Source organism: Melospiza melodia, chromosome 4 (assembly GCF_035770615.1).
Source record: "Melospiza melodia melodia isolate bMelMel2 chromosome 4, bMelMel2.pri, whole genome shotgun sequence".
NCBI classification, from domain to species: Eukaryota; Metazoa; Chordata; class Aves; order Passeriformes; family Passerellidae; genus Melospiza; species Melospiza melodia.
This window is the reverse complement of record NC_086197.1, coordinates 98,128,028-98,149,473: the sequence shown is the minus strand read 5'-3', so window position 1 is coordinate 98,149,473 and position 21,446 is coordinate 98,128,028. Positions and strand designations below refer to the sequence as shown.

Here is a 21,446-nt window from a genome sequence, read left to right as displayed (position 1 = left end):
ACTGACATTTTTTTCCCCACTCTCATCAGCAAGTGACATTTGGAAAATTTCAACCAATTCTAATAAACAACGCAAATTTGTCCCAGTTTGCTAAGAAAGCAAAGCTTGTATGATCACACCCTGCCAAGCAGTTCCATCCTAACCCCTTTTATGAGTCAGTATCAAACAAATAATGCCAAGGCAGTGACACTCAGGGGTTGTGTGTGCTGAAACACAGAGCAGCCCAAATCAGCATCTCCTGCACTGTGGGATGCAGCAGGAGCTGGCCTGGCCAGCAGAGCAGTGTGGGGCACCCACCAACAAACACACTCCTCCCTCAGCTCCCTGCTTACACTGAAAGCATCCGAGGGTCAGCTTTAATTATTTCACCTAACACCAAGCCATTGCCTGCTGCACCTTCTCCAGACCCCCTTCCAGCATCAGATTGTTAGGAACACAACTCTGATGCACCAGTTTCTGTAACACTGATGAAGCATTTTTCTTTTTTTCCTACCCCCAGCCAGAAAAGAAAAAACCTGCTCTGTACCTTTTTTGAATGATACTGGGGTTTGCAGTCACCAGTTGGGTTTTGGATCCAACATCCTTGCTGTATTCACTGGACAGAGGAGGAAGGTTGCACCTGCACACAAAGACAGACAAGAGTTTAGATGACATTCGGGACTGACAGGCTTCAGAAAATGTAAAAACCATGTATTACAGCACCAGGCTACAACTGCTCCCTACTGTACCACACCTATAAGCGTTTTTGTACCAGACTCTGGGGAAATACAGAAATAAAACCTTTTGCAGAGATGAGATCTGTGTAGCTGCTAAGGAAAACCAAAGGCATGCACTTGACATTTCTGACAGGCTGTGGAAGGGGCTGTTACTAGCTACAAAAAGAACTTTTTTTAAAAATCCAAACTCTTTATAAGTTCTGGTTTTCACCCTGTTTTGTCTTGTTTACCAGTATCAGGCTTCAGATTGATATTACCACTCTGTGGTACTGCAGGCATTATCTAAAGGCATTATCTAAAACTAGCAGTTTTAATATTGCACTCTGGGATACCATCACCTTATAGAACTCACTGAGAAAACACAGAAGAAAAAATCAGATGGCTTTTTAGACACGTGTATCTGAGTTCTGCTCACAATCTTGTTCTGGTGGGCAGGGTGAGGATGGAATAAAGCCAAAGCAATTGAGCAAATTTACTTTGGGAAGCAGAGAATCAAGACTCAATAAACCAGAAGTAGAGGGAAACATCCACACAGTGAGCAGTCCTAAAAACTCCTTTGTAAAGACCTCAGAGAAGGAGGAAGGTGCAGGAGACAAAGATGAAGATACATTCAAACAGCATCCAAGCCTGTGCACTGCCCCAAAAATTAGTCAGGAGAAATCTACTCAATACATAAAAGTTGCACTAAAAACTGGTTTCCAAACACTATTAATTTCAGATTTCTCCTTTAAAACAAAGACATGAAGAGTATTTGGAATGCTTAAAAGGCAAAAATGAAATCATGATTCTCAAAGACAAGCAGAATTTGGATTTTTTTTTTCAGAGAATGGCTTTTAGAATGTTGTTGGGGTTTTCTCTCTGCAGTTTTTGTTAAGTTGAAAAAAACCCAACCAACCAATCCAAAACCAGCCAACCAGCAACAAAACAACACAACCAAAACCACAGTGGTGTTATATCAGCCTCTATCTGCATATAAATACCAGCTCTCAAACCCTTAAATTCTCATCATCAAGCAATGCCAAGGAAAAGGACAGCAGTGTCCTGACTACATGAAACATAATGAATTAAATCACATCCACCAAGAAATACAGAATTTCCAGGAACATTTGCTCATTTTCATGACTGTACTTGTTAAGATGTGCACAATGTATTGAGATTTCAGACAGGAAACAGCTTCTAGGTCACTGTACCACAAATTAAGAGAAGCTAGAGAAATTCAAATGAAGACAGAAAAAAAATCAAAATAAGAGTTTTCAGAAACTGCAGTCATTGATGGGAAAGGGAAGGGCCAGAAGCTTAGGGAAATTTTAATTCTCAAACATAAACTATAAAGTCTTAAGAAAAAGTAAAATAAAAGTCAAACATATTTGTGAAGGAAGATTTAGAGCTGATTTGTCCTAGGGCAGAGAGGTGGCATGATATCTCTGGCAGATACAATTTAATGCTCCCTGCTTTGAATAGACACAAGCTCACAGGGCACACTTTTAAAAAGCCATTTTTGGTTCAAGTTGATTTAAAAGCACTATGAAGGACTAAGACCTCACCCTAGTTTTTGTCATCTCAGCATCTAGATAATGACAATTCGTGCATAAGCCAGTCACAGATGCATGATTTCAACACATCATTTTTAAGTCTGATTCCCACCTGAGAGAGTGCAGGAAACATTGAGCAATGGGCTGAGTATCCACAGGAAGCTGCAGGAAATCTGTTACCTGATCTTCCCAGTTATTTTCTTGGATTGGTCAGCAGAGTGCTGAGTGTTCTGCAGGTGAGGAGCACACTGAAGCACAAAACTCATCCTAAGAAATTTTATTTTTATTTCTCTTACTGTTAGATCTGGTACTGAGAAGTAAGTACACGAAAATAGAGTTAAAGACATGGCTTGGGACTACTAACCAACACCTTTCTCTTAAAATAAGCATTAGGAGGTAGGGAGTGGGGAAAAACTGTTTTTTTCTTAGAAATAAGAATTACAGACTTGAAAATCAGAAGAGCCCATTACACCCACAATACCTAAACATGGGGACCATATGCACCTTTGTCATTGCATAGGCAGCTTGCTATGCCTCAGGGGCTGAGAACTGCTGCTCTTCTCATCTCTGTGTTGGAGCAACTGTGCTGGTAGGAGATGCTCAGCAACCAGATGAGTCTAAACTCATTAAATACCCTGAGCAATTACAACACATGACTGCAGCCATCTTCTCTCACTGCACAAAGCTTATGGAAATACACATAAGTGAAATAAAATTCACATGAAAGGAATTAACAAACAAGGGCAAAACCTGGCAGGACATTTCACACTGCAGAAACTCTTTGAAGACATTGCACAAATTTCTTTTGAAAAAATGAAATTTTTCATTTCAGAAGTGTTCAGAAGTGTTATGGAACTCACTATTGTGCTCTCAGTCTAAGATTATAGAAATGAGATTTAGAAAAGATCAACTAAATTTTCCATTAAAATTATTTCATATCACTAATACCACAGAGCCTGCAGACAGCAAGTGGGATTCTAGCAGGATTCTCCCTATCACTTACTTCTAAATCAAAACAAGCTCTGCACATATAATGGCTGCTTTACCCTCCCTGAAGAGAAAGAGGGTTTTATGATCAAGCTAAAATAGCTGCTGTTTTGTTGGCTTTTTTTTTTTTTAACTTCTGTTGTTTTTGTAACTGGTTGTTCCTACAGCATTTTAATTTCTGTAAAATACAGAATGCAAGAATCTGCATATACACTGCAGCCTCTGGTATTTAGTCTATGGAACACCTCAGGAGTTCTGCAGTAATGGCAATCAGAGTGCTGCTCTCCCCCTGTGCTTTACATCTTCTCTTCCCTAAGTGCTCCAAGCATATGTTTGCCTTTAATGTGTTCTGTTTCTTTGCATTAACAGGCATTTAATAATGAAGGCATTTTTGGTCTTTGCAAACCAGAAATTACAGGAATGGTTTAGAGCAAATTTGTATAGTTTTATAATAAGCCATCAGGATGTAACGAGGAGACTTGTTCTAGTGGGTGTTCATTATGCATCCATCAGAAAGCCAAAGAAACTCCAGTTCTCATCTCTTTTGGAGCATTCCTCCAGTTTCTCCCCCACAACGTTTCTCTTGTTCATGTTTATCAGGGAGGAACTAATTTCTGTCTTTTTTCCTTAAGGATCACAGACCTACAAAGTGCCAAATTTAATCACAAAAGCAGTAGCAGGTTCAGCATCCCTCCTGACAGGTTCTTGTAAATTGAGGAAGGCTGGAGGGAAAGGAAATGTGAAGAATCACAAAAACCTCAAGAGAAGAATTTTGGCCTTTCCTCAGACAGCCACAGTTCGGTCTTGAGGGAAGAAAAACAGAGGAAGATTTTGGCTTGCAGCAACTCAAGCCCTGCCCCCTACATCAGCCCCTGCTCACTCCGAGTTCCATGGGTCGCACAGATGGCATTTAGCTTCAGAGGACGGAGCAGGGTGAAGCAGCCTGGCCACCAGGGCAGAAATGATGAGCAAAGCAGCTCCTCAGCACCTCCCTGAGACCCTGCACAGGCCCTCACAACTTCACTGAGCAGCACAGGGTCCCCTCACCCCTGTCCCCTTGCAGAACCAAGGCCAAACTCCTTTCCTGCCTCTCCTCACACTCTGACCCACACTGCTTGTGTGCAGCATCCTGCCAAGGCAGGGCACCAGGGCAAGAGAGCATGGGCTGATGCCAAGGGAACAGCTCTGGAAAGGCTGAGGCAGAGCAGGTGGAGGGGATAACGTGCCACGAAGGGCTCTGCCTTACCTCATGACAAAGTCTGCTTGATCGATTTGCTTGCCGCAGCCGCTCTTCTTCAGGATCCCACCGTTTCCCACCACGGAGCACTTCTTCAGTGGCAGCTGGAAGGGAGTAGCCTAGCAACACAAAACAACACCAGTTTTACACAGGAGAAAAACATCCTTTGAGCAGCCACTCCTGGAGAGCCCAGGGAGCTGTTGGGGCTCAGAGCGACAGAAAGAAAAAGGGAGAATTAGGAGTGAAGGGAAAAAAAAGCACAGAAATGAGCTGGTAAGTACACGTAGAACCAGTCTGATCCCCGCTCCCCAAAGCAGGATGCAACAAACGTGATACAGAAGATGATTTTCTACAAAACCAAAACTGCCTGGTCCTGAGGCAGAACTGGCCAAAGGCAGGCAGCTCACAAGCCTTCCAGGCAAGCTGCAAGGACACAGGAGAAACAAGACAACCAGGAAAACAGGACAAACAACCCATGAGAGTGATCCTCCTGAGCTGATATACAACAGACATTTCTGAGGAGGAGAGGAAGGAAGGAACAGGGAATGCTGAGATGACAGAAGTGTGCTGGGAATCTGGAGTCACCCTGGCTCTCTCCATGGCTGTGTTGCTGGGACAGGTCAATCCAGAGCCCCAGGCAAAGATATTTGGAGCTTGACAGCAGCTCCTCAAACAGCCAGATGCCCAGATACATTACAAATTAGTATCAGCAAAAATTAAAATTACAATGGGACCATTTCAGATGAGGAGCTCTTGTAGCTGCTGAACAGGGCATGAAAGTGCAAAGTCAAATGGTCATGGGATCCCAGGCACCAGACACAGTAAGGTATTAGATCTGCACATCCTCATTCCAGAGGATCTCAGACTATGGATGGGACATGTTCCTGTCAGCCCCAAGCCTCTTGTGAGCATGGGGCAGCACACAGCACTTCAGAACAGCCCAGCACATGAAAAAGAAAGGTGGTGAAGAGGCATGTGAATTTAAAGCAGTGAGATTTAGTTACAGAATGTGATTTGTCTACAAGACAAGAGTTAATATTCTCCTCAAGCACAAACAACTGCGCAGGGATTTTATTTATCACACCTGCCACAGCCTGACTGTGCAGCAGAGACAGGAGTTACTGCCCAGGCCTCAGAGAGCACGGGTGCCAGGAGAGAGGAGGCAGCAGCACAGAACAGCTCTCTCTGGGCGGCCTCACTCACATGTACACAGCAACATCTGCCACGCTCATGTATTCACCAGGCACTGCAATACAGGACGCAGTCCAGAAACAGAGCCAGGATTACAGCACACGCTCCCTGGTTTTTACAACGTATGCCTGCTGCCTTATTTCTCTTCTTCCTAGATTTACTTGTTTTGTCTACCTTTCTCTGCAAACTAGACTCTGTTCAGCTTCCAGAAAGTCACAACTTGCTTTGTAATGAAAAAACTAACTCTGCCTTAAGATATACTTAAGGAAGAAAGTAAATGTTCGTGTCCTGAGAGCCAGTCATGATAGCACAGCAGAGAAATACTGACTGTGCAGCTGCATTCTTGTCCTGCATCTGCCTTCTCAAGAAGATTTTTTAACTTAGCAGTTACTGAAGCATATCTTGAGATTCAAAGAACATCCCATCTGTGAGATGACCCTGATCCAATGAGAACTCACATTCTCTGTAAAGGCATGGGGGTGGGAAGCAGAGGAAATGCAGACTAGATGTGTTCTATAAATAACAGTACCTTTCCTAAAGATACATCAAAGCTCCCCTCAAGACAGCTGGTTACACAAAGGCTGTGCCAAACCACAAAGGCAGCAGACATTAACTCTAGCTTTTAAGGGTAGTGGGCACTGTCACAAATTCTGTGCCTTTAGACCCCCCAAACACACATTTAGCAGTTGTTAAATGCTTCCAAATTCTGTGAGTTGCGGACAGCCTTTAATAGTGCTTGAGATGACCTGCTGTCCCTCAAGGGAAGCTTATTTCCTGTTCTGCTCAGAGATGACAATGCCAGTTCTCATTTGCCTACATACTTTGGTTTCCAGAAGCTTATGAAGTTCTGATACTCTTGTCCTTTTGTTTATCCTGTGCACAGCCTTGCAGAAAATTCCCACACCAAGGTGAGGTAGTTCTGTTTTATTTTAGTTTGTGCAAAGTAGGGAGCTTGGTGGGAACCCACACTTTGTGTAAATAGACAATTTCTACATTTTAACAAACAATGGCATCAACACACATTGGTTCCAGATTATACTCATTTTTCATTAATCAAGCCCTAATTTATTACCTATATCTCTTGTTTATCATTCTAATTTCTTCCCCCCCATTACTGCTTAGTCCTGGTGACTTCACTCCTAGCGGCTCTCGTCCAAGCAGGCTATTCATTTCAGAATAGCACTCCCTTTCCCTTAAAACAAAGGGTTAGTGAAGCCTATAAATTTCCACAAGTTTCACAATGCAACTACTCAATCACTCCTGCCAAGGTATAGCTACTGATTAACAACAAAATAATTCCCAAGTTTGGATCACATCTTGGACTAGGCATCCCTTCAGTGAGTCTGAGGCAAAAGAATGAGCTCAGGGCTGGCAGGGTGATGTGAGGAAGCCAAAGGAAAGCAGGAAGGGCAGTTTATATCATCATGGTGGGTGTCCCTCGGCCTGACCTGTGCAGATCCACCTGCCCTATGCACAGGGAAGAAAACCAGGCTGGACACAGCTCCTGGTGAAAGCCACCATGCCCACGGACACTTGTGCCTCCCCCAGCACAGCACTGCAGGTTCAGGGCATGGCACAGACACCAGAGCCCACACAGCTCCCTTTAAAGGGACCACGGGCCTCCTTTCCACAAGGGCACCCTGTTACACTGGCTCCAGGCACGGCTCCATGGCCATCACCATTGCTCCCTTTAAAATGACCACGGGCCTCCTTTCCACAAGGGCACCCTGTCACACTGGCTCCAGGCACTGAGCACAGGCACGGCTCCATGGCCATCACCAGCCTGCAAGGGCAATGCAGAGCCCAAAGGATCAGCTGTCTCTGCTGCCTGGGGACATTCCAGGTGCTCTGGGACGGCTCAGAGCAGAGCCATTCCTCAGGAATGGCTGGGAGAACCCTGCATGTGCCATCTGGCACCTGACTTTGCTGTGCTACTGCTGAGACTGCAGGGACGTCCCGGGAGCTCTTTGTCCAAGCAAACACAAAACTGACACAAGTCCTAGACTCAAGTGGTGCCCATAAGCAACTATGAAATATATATATGGCTTTTTTTCCTCTCTCCACAAAGCTTTCTAATGCTTTCCCTCTTTACCTTCCACATCACAACACTTTGCTAGGCAAATTATCAGTTCATAGGTGACAATATGTAAATTCTCACATTAAAGGGACCCAGCTGTCATTTATGCTAAATGATCACAAAAACCACAGCTGTTTTTCTCCTCAGAATTCTAAGCTAGCCTAACAAATGCTGGCTTTAGGCAGCAGAGTTGTAACAAAAACATTTCCACTAATATTAGCTTCCTGAAACTGTTATTTTCATTGTCAACACATGTTATTTTCTTCATTCATGAAATTTTTATGAATGGCCACAGTCTTGTGGGTGGACTGGAAAAAACCAGCCTCAGTTTATTTCGTATGATAGAGAAAACGTACCAAAACCCCCCCAACTTATCCCCATTATCAAGCAATAATTACCATAGAATTTCAAATACTTTTAAATAGTAACACCTCGCATATTGGAAATAAGCAGGAGGAATTCCCTTGCAAACATAAGTCAAGCACTTCATTAAATGAATTGCATGAGGAATTTTTAAAAAGGTATCTCCCAACAACACCACAGCCAGGAAGGCCCCATTGTTTCCTTTCCCCCTCCTTAAACAATGAAATTCCACTGGCAATCAGTGAAGGCATTCTAGTTCATATTCATGTAAGCAAAGAAGAACCTGCACATCCCCCTGCAAATTCAATGACAAATAAGCACACAGAGCAATGGATTAAAGACTCCCAGTTGAACATGGGACTAATTTAACAAAGCATCTCTCAAGCAATGCACTGATTAGTTTCATCATTCATCTAAGCAGAAATAAATCATTGTCATCAGTTAAAAGAACATTACACATAGTAACAAAAAATAATTTTAGATAATGTTACTCTAAATCACTTTGATTTCATTGTTTGGTTGTTAATGCACTAATTTTGTGCCCACTCACTGCCAAAGACTTTAATCAGAAACCAGGTTCTTACTGGAAAAACAGGAAAATCTACAGTATTCAGCCTCTGCTTTAATGCTGAAGACACAAAAATCATTGAAAATGCTGAGAACATAAATTAGAATAATTTATCTTTTAAATAAGCCTTTTGAATTGGAAAGATGCTGTGATTTTGCTGTCCCTTTTGGGCAGGCAGCATCACGCTGAGGAGGGTGAGGCTGAGTGAATTCCCCAAGGAGCCAGCTGAACCCTGAGAGTCCCGGTACCTTTTCAGCTGCCAGGCGCTGCAGGGTGGCAGCGGCTCCTTCTCCATCGTGCACAGGCCACATTTGGGCTGGTGGCCCTTGGTGCCACCCTCAGAGCTGTGAGACACCAGCTCGGCCACAGAACCCATCGGCGCCAGGGAAGGTGTGTCCCAACAGGGAAACGGTGTCTCTGCTGCTCCCATGTGCTCCTCTCCAGCCAGGTGCACGAGTCTGGAGCAACGAGTGGCCCCGGGGCAGCGGGAAAACGGGCACGGCTGCGGGGAAATGGGCACGGCCGGGGCGGGGGGAAAACCCGGGCACGGCCACGGCCGGGGCGGGGGAAACGGGCACGGCCTGTCCCACTGCCTCACCCCCCTCACAGGAATAAATCCCAAATTCCACATACCTAGTCTAAACCCACTCTCTCTCACTGGAACAGGTGGGACTCCGATTAAAATGTGATTATTACAAGAAGCAATGGTGGCAGTGACCATGAGAGAAGATGAAGAGATCCCACATGGAGCTCCAGCTGCCTTCTCCGGCTGATTTTGGCACTACCAGCTGGTACGTGCTGAAACCTGAAGCTCGGTGTTTGTACCAAAGAGAAGCTGCCCGGGTGGGACAAGCTCCTCTGCAGGTGTCCATGCCTCAGCCACGACAGCAGCGTCTTTATTCAGCCCTGAGGTGGGATTCACATCCAATATGCAAACTTTGTGCTCCCCACAAATACCTGCTTTAGGCAGTACTGTTTTTCACAAGACTAGAAGCTCAGGAACTATTTACACGTGGATCACTTGAAGGCTAAATGCATTGCAGGGCTGCTGCAGGAAAAGCTCTGCCACCCAAAAGGATCCAGGAGCTGAGAGCAGCCACAGCGAAAGAGAGAGAGAACATTTTGCAACATTATTCACTTAAAGCACGGAGCAGCAGTGACTAAGCCGGCAGTCACTTTTAGTTCCAGCTGCACTTTAAGTGGGAACTTCAAAATGGTGTGAACTTTAACAGCTTTCTACCCAGCATGATGTCACCGCAAGGGAGCACTTGCTTGGAATTAAAAACGTTTCACATTGCTGATGTGACATTTAATTCAATAGAGTCAGCCTCCGTACAGCCAGGGCAGCACAGTGTGGGATTATGGAAAAAATAAACCAAAAAAAGCACATCTGTAGATGGGAATAGACTACTGACTGTACATCATAGACAGTAGTTTAAATAATGAATGCTCTGGCAATGCCAAGGGTATCCTCCCTGACAAGACAAAAATAATAAACGGGTGAGAAATTCCAAAGATCTGCAAGATTTGTGGATCCAAACTTTACAACCTGCAATCCATTAGGACCCCAAAATTTAATTAAAAATTATAAAAAGAAAATATCATTTGGTGATATTGTGGGCGTGGGGAGGTTTTCTCTTATTCCAACATTTCCACAGTTGGGAAGCCTCAAGAAGAACTTATGCTGCCTCCTAAATAGCTGCATTTAAATGTTCTGTGGAGTCACCCAGTGCCATGTAAATGGTGGAAGAAGGAAAACAGCACACAGATTCCTTGAGGAGCAGAGGAATGGTCACACAAGGAATGCCCAGGATCCATACCCTAGTGCCCCTGCTGGCCTCCCTCACTCCCTTCCTGCACTCGTGGGTGCCTCCTCTGAGCGATGCAGGCACTGCCCAGGCCTGCGCTGCCTCCCACACCACAGGCGCCAGCGGCACAAAGGCACAGCAGCTGCTCCAGCACTTACTCCCCTGCTGCTCCATCTGCCCCAGGTCTGAGCAGAGGATAAAAAGCTGCCTATCAACCAGGGCTGCGGGAATAAAATGCTCTAAGCCTAAGCCAAAAAAAGTGCACCCAAACCTTTTCAAGTTGTGGCTGTGTGTTGCATGGAAACAAGAATGAACACAAATCATCACTTCTGGGCGGAAAACTACTTTGTTAGTGCCATGTAAATCTGTTAAACAACACAAGTAGTCATCTTACAATAGTTTAATGAGTTCTCCTGCAGGTCTGGGAAAGCGCAGTATGAACTTCAAGGCAGTTCATCTCCTGCCTTGCAGTGCACAATATCCTGGCTGAGGGAGTTTCTCTCTGCAGGCACACGCTAACTCTCATGCACAAAAGCCTTTGCTAAAGTAAATAACTGTTACATTCCAGGTAGAGAAACGAAGATAAAACCAAATAATGTGACTGCCAAATGACAAAGTCCTCCAAGTCTTGCCTGTACATTCTCCCCCAGTGATTTCAAGATGCACAGTTTGAGTAGCAAGCAGAAACCAGAAGAGAACAGGGAAAACTGCAGGCTTACTCATGTCTGGTGTAGGAATAAGTACAGAATGTTGAACTGTTCTCCTGTGGCAGTGTGGGACAGCACATAGCCAGCAAGGGAGATATCTGCAGATTTTGCAAGACCAACTACTGTTCAGGAAAGAACACTGTTTACTTTTCCCAGTTTTACTAAGGGTTTATCAACAATTTCATGTTCCTCAAAATCTTATTAGCAAGACACAGTATATGCAATAAATAAGCCTAGTTTCAGCTTATAAAAAATAAAAAGTGCTGTCAATCCTAATTGCAGAAAGGACAATAACACTTATAGAAACTGATTCCTGAATTCCTGATCCTAGTGATATGAATATGCAGATACAGCAAAGGTAATTAATCAACTTATACAGGCATCAGAATATGGATTTAGATATCATGGGAGGTATCAAAGCAGCAACACACTTCCATTTTGACAGAAGTTCAGACAATGAGCCTCTACAAGGAAAAGATCCTCTCATCAACAAATGAGCCTTGCCTTCCTGTTACCTCTGAACAACTCAGATGAATCACTGACATCTTTTGAGATTCACTGGTTACAAAGACAAGTAGCAAGGACTGAGCTGTCCAGGAAATTTGAGCAGAGTTTAAACACTGAGATTGGTTTCTCAGCAGCATGGAAACACTGCTGATGTTAGTACTTGCACACTTCCATTTTTTTCTCCTCTATTAATGAGAAAAAATAAGCCTCTTAAGAAAATTTCACCTATCTTATTGATAAGGAGGCAAAACATAACTTGTAAGACAAATTTCAGCCCTTGAAAACTGCAAATTTCACAACAGATGTGGAGGTTAATTAACAACGTATCAGCCTGCATCTCACACCTTTATTCTACCCCTCATGCGGAAGCACATGATCTGGCTGATGTAACCAACAGGACATGAAAAGCTGACACAAAGGCGCAAAAAGCAAATAGCAGAGAACAACACAGAGACCTTCAAGGACTGCACATCAGGCAGTGGTGCAGGTCTGCATTTACAGCACTCTGTTCAGGCCAGTCTTTCTGCAGAGCAGCAGAGCCAAGGTTAAAAGCCCTTGCTGGGAAGTCAGAAAGGAGGGCAGCAGCATCAAAGGATTCACACATCATGAGTGCCTACCAACGTGCTTAAAAAGCCATGTTTACCCAATAAGGAAGCAATTAGAGGCAAGTGCGGTGCCATTAATGTCATCTCTAAAGGTTATGAAAACAGAAGTTTAGAAGGCCAAGGAGGTAAAGGAGAATAACTACTGAAATTACAGAACCAATGAAGCTTCCATTAGCAATTTATTTTTCTGGTAATGAAAACTGAACTCCTTAAAATGTATTATCACATAGGGGGACAAGAATAATTAATGAATAGCTTATCATGACTGATTTGAATGAACAGCAGTCACTTCTACATCAATAATAAAACACTTAGCAACATAAGATTAAGTGGGGGAAAGTGCTTTTTCATTATATAAGGATATAGCTTGCCTAAAAAATAATCAGAAAATGTCACTTTTTTCCAGCTTACGTGAAGCCTTGTCCAGAGAAGAGCAACAGAGCTGGGGAAGGGTCTGGAGCACAAGTCCTGTGCGGAGCAGCTGAGGGAGCTGGGGATGCTTACCCTGGAGAAAAGGAGGCTCAGGGGAACCTTCTCACTCTCCACAAGTACTGAAAGCAGGATGCAGCCAGGTGGGGGTCAGGCTCTGCCCCCAGGTAATGCAGGATGCAGCTGGGGGGTCAGGCTCTGCCCCCAGGTAATGCAGGATGCAGCTGGGGGGGTCAGGCTCTGCTCCCAGGTAATGCAGGATGCAGCTGGGGGGGTCAGGCTCTGCCCCCAGGTAATGCAGGATGCAGCTGGGGGGGTCAGGCTCTGCTCCCAGGTAATGCAGGATGCAGCCAGGTGGGGGTCAGGCTCTGCCCCCAGGTAATGCAGGATGCAGCTGGGGGGGTCAGGCTCTGCTCCCAGGTAATGCAGGATGCAGCCAGGTGGGGGTCAGGCTCTGCCCCCAGGTAATGCAGGATGCAGCTGGGGGGGTCAGGCTCTGCTCCCAGGTAATGCAGGATGCAGCCAGGTGGGGGTCAGGCTCTGCCCCCAGGTAATGCAGGATGCAGCTGGGGGGGTCAGGCTCTGCTCCCAGGTAATGCAGGATGCAGCTGGGGGGGTCAGGCTCTGCTCCCAGGTAATGCAGGATGCAGCTGGGGGGGGTCAGGCTCTGCCCCCAGGTAATGCAGGATGCAGCTGGGGGGGTCAGGCTCTGCCCCCAGGTAATGAGCTACAGCACAAGAGGAGGTGGCCTCAAGCTGTGCCAGGGAGGGTTCAGGCTGCCATCAGGATGAATTTCTCCACTGAAGGGTTGGCCAGGAACCAGAATGGGCTGCCCAGGCAGGTGGGGCAATCACCATCCTTGGGAGTGCTCAGGAAACACTGGGATGTGGCACTCAGTACTCTGGTCTAGTTGAGAACATGGGAATCATTCAAAGATTGGAATCAAGGCTCCTGGAGGTCTTGTCCAACCTAAACGACCCTGTGATTCTGTGAAAGTACTCTGGGGCTCACTCCCGTACTGAGAGTGCAGCCAGACAGGGAGGCCAGGCCTGAGGGGCCCAACCCAAACCACGACAGCTCAATTACACATTAGGATCTGAAATCTGACCTCACATAAAGAAAGGCCTCTCCTGGCCGACTCGGTGATTCCCTCGCTTTCGGCACCAGAGAATTCACAGAACCCCGCGCACCTCCTGCTGCAGCCGGGTGATCCCCGTGTGTGCGGTTTGTGGGTGCAGAACCCTGGACAGCGCCGGGATCCGCCGGGCCCGGCCCGCCCTCAGCCGCGGGGACGGCGGCCCTCAGCGAAGAGCCCTCAGCCAGGCGGGGCCGCATCCCTGAACAAAGGGCCTGAGACAAACTCTCTGCACTCTGGAGAACACAACAAACACCTTCAGTAAACTGCAGCTCCCCTCTGCCAGGGGTGACTGCATCCCTGAACAAAGGGCCTGAAACAAACCCTCTGCCCCAGGCTGCACCCTGGAGAACGCAACGAACAGTTCCAATAAACTGCAACTCCCTTCTGCCAGCTGAACAAACAGCCATGGAAATGAAGTTCCAGATGGAATTCCTCCACAGAAAGGTGGCTAAGCATTGGAATGGACTGCCAAGGAGGTGGTGGAGTCACCATCCCTGGAGGTGTCATGAAATGACCCAGTGCTATGCTTTAATTGACAAGGGGGTGATTGGTCAAAGGTTGGACTTGATGACCTTGGAAGTCTTTTCCAACCTTAATGATTCTATGGTTCTGTGAAATCACAGTAGCTGCTAGGACACCATATTATTTTGTTATTTTTAAGGTATTGTCAGACCCAGCAACCCATCTTATTTTTCACTTAAAGCAATTCCCAAACCTGCTGCAAATCCAGGGCAAATTAATGAACACCCAGAGCAGCAGGAAGCTGATAACAGCATGGGAATGGATGGAATACTCCCTGAGTAATAAGCACTACCTGACAGCAAGCTACCTAAGCCCAGAGCCTTTCCCTCCACTTTGCTTTTGGGGCCTCCTTCAGCCGCAGTTTAATGGCTAGGCTGAGGAGGGACAGCTTCTATCTGCAAACATTTGAGCCTTGTGACCTGGAAGAGGATGGGGTAAAGGAGCAAACAGCTTGCAGTGCACCAGCAGGAGTCCCTGAGCCCCAGCAGGGATGAGAGGCTGGCAATTAGGCTCATGCTGAACCCACTCTCAGTACCTGCTAATACAGAACGGTAACACACACACGATGGCTGCATTTCCAAAGACATCCCTAGGCCAGACTTGTTTCTGTGGCTGAGAAAATTACTCCATTCTGCCTCTTATACTCACTCTGCTGCTTTACTTCTCATCCTGTTACCAAGATATGTAATACAAGAATTGTCATCATCTTTCACCTTTTGAAAACTGAGTTGACTTTGATACTCCCCAAAATTAAGCTTCTACATTTCCTTTTAGTTTTCTTTATTCACATGATGGATCTCATGGAGGACAGCACAGGTTGGTTGCTGGCTTTTGATAAGAGATGTATAAAGTCATAGAATGGCCTGGGCTGGAAGGGACCTTAAAAAGTCATCTTATTTCAACACCTTCCACTCTCCCAGGTTGCTGAGAGCCCCATCCAACCTGGCTTTGAACTCTTCCGGGGATGGGGCAGCCACGGCTTCTCTGGGCACCCTCTGCCAGGGCCTCGCCAGCCTCAGAGTGAGGACTTTGTTCCCAATATCCAATGTAAACCTACTCTCTGTTAGCTGGAAGCCATTCCCTCCTGGCCTGTCACTGCATGTAACTGTGCCCTCTGGGTTCATCTTCCCACAGCATCTCTAATTTGTTTTTTAGAGTTCTCCAAGTCAATTAAAGAGATATATTCAAGTGTTGTTGCTCTCCACCCATAGATAGCCTTTAAAGGGCAGGCAAAAATGACTGAAAAATGACTTTATGAATGCTATACAATATATTCTTTCTCAATTATGTCCATCCAAAAAAAAAAAAAATCACACAGAGAAAATGTTTCTCCCCTAGGTATAGAATCTCTTATAATATGATCTGTAATTAGAAAGTCAGATTAGGCTCTTTCTTTTTTGCATCACTAGTAAATATTATACACAAGTGGACCACCTAGGCCTTCCACTTTTGTCTTGGTCCTCTGACAATGCCATTCGTGACAGCTAGAAATGGCAGATATTCAACCATCCCACTGATAACCAAGTCTGCAACAGTATTGTGTACTTTTCCCCCCAGTAAATAAGATTTTAGTGACTCTAGAATATGCAGAATAAACAGATTCCTTTTAACAGCATCCCCCTTGTAGTGTTACTTACATTTTCCTACCTTTCAACATAGACCTGTACTCTTTTCACCACAAACAAATGTGACTCTTAGACTGCCAGAGCCTACATATCCTCTTCTTTTCCATTCAGCTTCTCCTTGTTGTCAGCAAAGCAATGGCACATTTGGGTGTTTCATGTCAGTTAAATCCCAAAGAAAACCTTACCAGAACTATTGAGTTTCATTGAGCTTTTGTATGAAAATCTTGGAGGCCTGTGAAGTTTGTTATCTTTCATAAATCAAATCCAGATTCAACGGAAAAGTTTATGTATATTAATAAATTAATGGCCTGCATTTTTCATTCATGAGATAGTTTAGTGGCACAGCCTCCACTTAAGCAGTGAGAATTTTCAAGGTTTCATTAAGCCTGAGGAGGACACTTGTAGACACAACTGACTGGCAGACTCTGCACTCCAAATATTCCAGTGAAGAGGAGGTTGTTTTACAGCACTTTGCTAAAGATAAATTAGCAATGATTCCACATCAGAATTCAAAATGGGCAAGTCTTTCACAACGAGTTTGGCAAAGTGGTGGGTCACAGGCTACACTGTTTTGTTTAAATCACTTCTCCCACTCCTACTTAAAATTCAGCCATCCCCACTCAATACAGCAAAGCAATCTCAGCAGAGCCGCAGTGAACTTGCAGAAATTCCTGTGTACCAGGACTCCCCACAGAACAAGCACAATCCCCACGTGCTTCAGAGCAGGAGCTCCACTCTGGGTGCAAATGAAACACTTCCTCGGGAATTTCCCTCTCCAGCCTCAGACCCTGAATGCCACTCATCCCAGGGCGTGGACCAGGAACAGCTCCTCACAGTTTGGTATAAAGGTGAGAAAATCCCCTTTCCAAGGGCATTGCACAGGAGCATGCAAGGTTTCAGGCAGCCAGCACCAGCACATCTCCCTTTCTCCCAGCTGCCACACACAACAACCCATTCCAAGGATGAAGGCACACAGGCAGGCAGACAAAAGAAAGGGTTTTTGTCTGGCTGCCTGTGTCAGAACAGCTTGCTCTGAAGGACAGACCTCTAAGGCAAAGCTCACACCATAGTCAGATAAACCCTCCAACATGAAGCATGTGTTCATATGAAGAAATATCAAGCCCTAACATGGAGAGATTTCAACAGAGAATTCCTTGGTAGACAGAATATTTTCAGTTACTTCCAAATTCCTGAATTGTATATTCCTATGTATCACACAAATAGACCTACAAAGAGAGGCCACAGCAACAAAAGAGCAATTAGACACCATGCCATCAGGGAATAAGCAATAAACAGAGAAAGCAACGATCTCCAAATATGAATGAAAAAATACTGCCATGATTTTGTAATAAATTTATGAGAAGAGCAAGTGCTCAGTGCTGACCCAGCAGATGAGGTAATTGCCTACACAGCTGATTGGACAACCCTGAATTCATTTTCTCTAAACACTGTTGTAATTTATATCCATTTTCACAGCCACAGCAGTGCCTTAAAGAACCCAAAGCACAAGGGTAAAGCTCAGTCATTGAATTTACAGCGCAAGCAGTTGTGAGGACAGAAATTAAAATTATTTTCTCCATAAAAATCTGTAATTTCTACAGTGAATTTTAAATTTGAGCTATTCTATGTATGAATTTCAAACAGAGGATAACTTGGGCTGGCATTTCTCAGCACTCTGATTGCAGTCCAGATGTGTGGTATGTGTAATTTGTTTTGATTGTTCACAGCTTTCCAGGATTTGGCCTGGGATCTGATCTCCCAGCAACCTTTCCATGGCACTCCAAGCACAGAACTCCAAACCCCAGAGAACCTGCAGGCTGCAACGCAGCCTCGACTGCATCTGCTTTGTTTCCTGCTCCTTCCCCCAAATCCAAGTTTCTCTCCTCCATCCAAATGAAACTACTGCAAGTCCCAAGAGAGTGGGAAGAATATTAAAGTACAGCATAAATTGCTCTTAACACAGCAGCAAAGACAAAAATAATTTTCACTCAGCTCATCATTTTTCAGAGACAGCTTTTTTATCCCTCAAATAAGTAGCTAGACATCCACCGAAGGCAAAACAAAGATGTGGCAATCAAAAGACAAATTCTGCAGTAAAACCTGTGGTTTTTGAATTTACTCTTTCTGACAGGAATTTGGAATGCACTCACTGCAAGTTAAGTGGTAGTTATGCATATGTTAGTGAAAGGAAGAAGACTCTGAAAGCTTCATTTCAGAGAAAATGCTTCTTGAAAGACTGAATTCTGGTGGCAAGGCTACTCATCAAAGCCAAATGCACATCTTTCACATTTTTACAAGGTGTACTGCATTTAGCTTCTTTGGAAACACAACAGGGCATTAACATATTTGCCAGGAGAAACTTCCTAAGTGTACAGGGAAAAGGGCTATGAAGTGACTGACTTGGATTGCTGCCAAGTCAGCAATCCTGCACAACTTACGTTTTCCACTTATGTATTTACTCAAGTTTTAAGGAGATTTCAAAAAGGAACCCCACCTGACCCACTAACAAGATATTTAACAAAATAATTTTCCAGGGTTCCAAAACCCTGCTCTGCAGAGCATTAAAATAACATCAAATTGACTTGAAAACTCCACAGACAAATGTAATCCCAACATGCTGATTGAGAATGGAACCAGGGTATTTCTGTGATCAGAAAATATCAAAACAGCACAAAGAAACAAATGGAGGGAGTAAAGGAAAACATAATAACAGAATAATTTAGGACGGAAAAGACCTCCAAAGTCATCAAGAGCAACCTTTGAGCTGTCACCAACTTGTCAACTAACCCAGGGCACTGAGTGCCACATCCAGCTGTTTCTTGAACACCTCCAGGGCTGTCACTCCACCATGCTCTTCACCATCTGAGGTCCTCTCACCACTACATTTTACTGGGTAAGACTAGAAGCAGCTGCGGCTTAGATCAGGCAAATTCAGCACGTACCAAAACCTCACAGAGGCATTTTAAATCCCAAAGAACTGTGCACTCTTTCCTTCAGCTACGGCAAACCACACAAATGACGCCCATCCTATAACCCAGTTCCACTGGAGTTCTGCTCTAGGTTACAGAGTCACAGCCTGGCTGAGTAAGGATCCCTGCATAACAAAACAACCCAATCCCTAGGTTACAGAGTCACCTGGTACCACCTCCCTGCACAAGAGACAAAGTGTCTCCTATGAGAACTTGTGTACTCAAGACCTCAGTGAGGTCTCTTGGCAAATCAGGCTTGATTTTGATCTGTTATATTGTCATCTCCGTGGAGAAGTAAGGGTAGCAGAGTCATGCAGAACCTTAGCCCCTGACAAATGTATGACAAAAACCCAGTTAAGCTGGTGACACTATTTAGGAGCAGGGCAACTTACATTCCAGCCTGCTTTTCTGCAGCTGGGGATGCTCTGAAGGAACACAAATAGAGCTCATCAGTGGGAAGATAAAACCAAGTGGGGTATGAAAGAAGCAGCTCTGCTGAATAACAAGGGCAGCATTTTTGCTAGCTCACAGATCTGTAAATATCTGTGCCTGACATGACAGAGCTGCTCCAGCAGATCCCCTCAGAGCCACCAGAGCAGAGTGGGCACAGCCACCACACTGGGGTCCCTGCCAGGCCCAGTGGCCTTTCAGGTCACCTTACCCTGGGCAAATATCACCCTCAACCACAGCTGGCAGAGAGAACCAAGTGCACTGTTCCATAAAGCCAGCAGTGCTCACAGGAAGGGGAAAGGAAAGAGAAAATATAGCAGGGACATAGTTATTAACATGCATTTTACAAACCAAATGAGTGTGAAAATCAAGTTTACATGGTTAGCAAGAGTAATATTGCATGGAGGTAACTGGCATATCAAACTCCAGAGCACAGGAAAAATGGAAAGAAGGTCCAAAAGCTAATGTTTAAAAGAATAAAACCAAGTACTATATCTTGCATAGCTAATTACTGTGAATGAGGAGTTCCTTGCAGGATCAAAATGCTAATAATGAAACAAGCAAGAAGGATCTAATTTACATTAGAGTAGACCCATGCTGAACACTTTCTAACTTTGCCTCTGCATTTTTTACCTCTGATGAACAAAGACCCTTTGAAAGCATAAAAAGCAAGTTTCTGGTCTACTTGGAAATGTTATTTATTTTGTAGGCTTCACATAACAGCAGGTTTCAGAAAAGTACTCAGCCTTACAAGTGCTCAGTGGGAGCACATATCAAACCTGAGAGGGAAACCAACATTGCTAATTATCACTAGACAGGGTTTTTCTACAACTTCCTTGTCTCTCAGAGGGTCTGCTCTCAAACAAGCAGATATTTGACACTAAATTCACAAAACGCAGGGACTACCTTGGCTCCATGACAACAATCTGGTGGAAATGCACACCTGAACATGGCAGTATCTGATCATATCTCAAGAGAATGCTGCAGAAAATAATATAGAATCAGAACTCACCTTAAAGACTGAGTTCCAACCCCACTGCCATGGGCAGGGACACTGTCCACTAGACCAGGAGCCCCATCCTTAAACAGTTCCAGGGATGAGATATGCAGAACTCGCCTGTTTCAGTACCTCACCTCCCTCATGGTAAAGAGTTTTCCCTCATATCCCATCCAAACCCACTCTCTGTCAGTGTGAAGCCATTCCCCAGGCCCTGTAAATGTCTCTCTGCCCCTCTGTTGTAGGCTCCCTTCAGGCACTGCAAGGCCACCATGCGGTCACCCCAAAGGCTGAACAATCCCTTTTTCCCTGCTTTGCTCCCAGCAGAGCTGCTCCATCCCTGTAATCAACTCTGGACTCACTCCAACAGGTCCCTGGCCATGAAGGAATCCTCCTTCAGTCAGACTAGACAAAGAGAGCTCATTCACCACATAAAACAATGGCTAATCAAGGCTGAGAAACTGGAGAAAAGGAAAAAGAAGGTAATTATTTGTTGTGCAAGAAGCCACATAATACCAAAATTATGAGTTCTTAGCAGAGCTGCACTCAGCAAAAGGTTACAGGGCTAAATCCTGGCTGCGCTGAAGTCAGCTGAACACTTCTGTTGACTCAGAAGTAACCAGGCTTCACTTCCCGTTTTACCACAAACTTTATTACTCACTTGGCCACCACAGCTCCTTCTGTATTCATACACTGGCCAGAGTATCACAGGGGCTCTCCAGGTCTCTTCCTTTTTTTTTGTTCTTTGTGTGAAGGAAAATAAATAGTGGTCCAGCATCTCTATTTGTTTACTGTGAGGGAAAAGGGGATTTCGCAACATTTCTTCCCCACAAACTCTACCTGAAGAAGCCCTTATTTTCATTTTCTCCAGAGGTCCTCAGGCATAGATTTACCTGTGCAATAACACCATGCATTGAATGTGAATGACCATGAGGTGCCTGAGGAAATTGCTACAAAGGCATCATACTCAGACAAGAATTATTTCTCTTTGGCTTTCTCATTGTGACTGGCAGAATGC

At 44.9% G+C, this 21,446-nt stretch overlaps 1 protein-coding gene across 1 annotated transcript in view; it reads right to left on the bottom strand.

Moving 5' to 3' along the window:
* Positions 1-21,446, bottom strand: part of ST8SIA1 (ST8 alpha-N-acetyl-neuraminide alpha-2,8-sialyltransferase 1) — a 110,694-nt gene that overhangs the window by 51,682 nt on the left and 37,566 nt on the right. Inside the window, exons 3-4 of the mRNA XM_063155749.1 lie at positions 4,482-4,591; positions 527-619 (exon numbers count right to left, since the gene is read on the bottom strand). Coding sequence (XP_063011819.1) covers positions 527-619; positions 4,482-4,591 — 203 coding nt within the window. The remainder of the gene's footprint in view (positions 1-526; positions 620-4,481; positions 4,592-21,446) is intronic.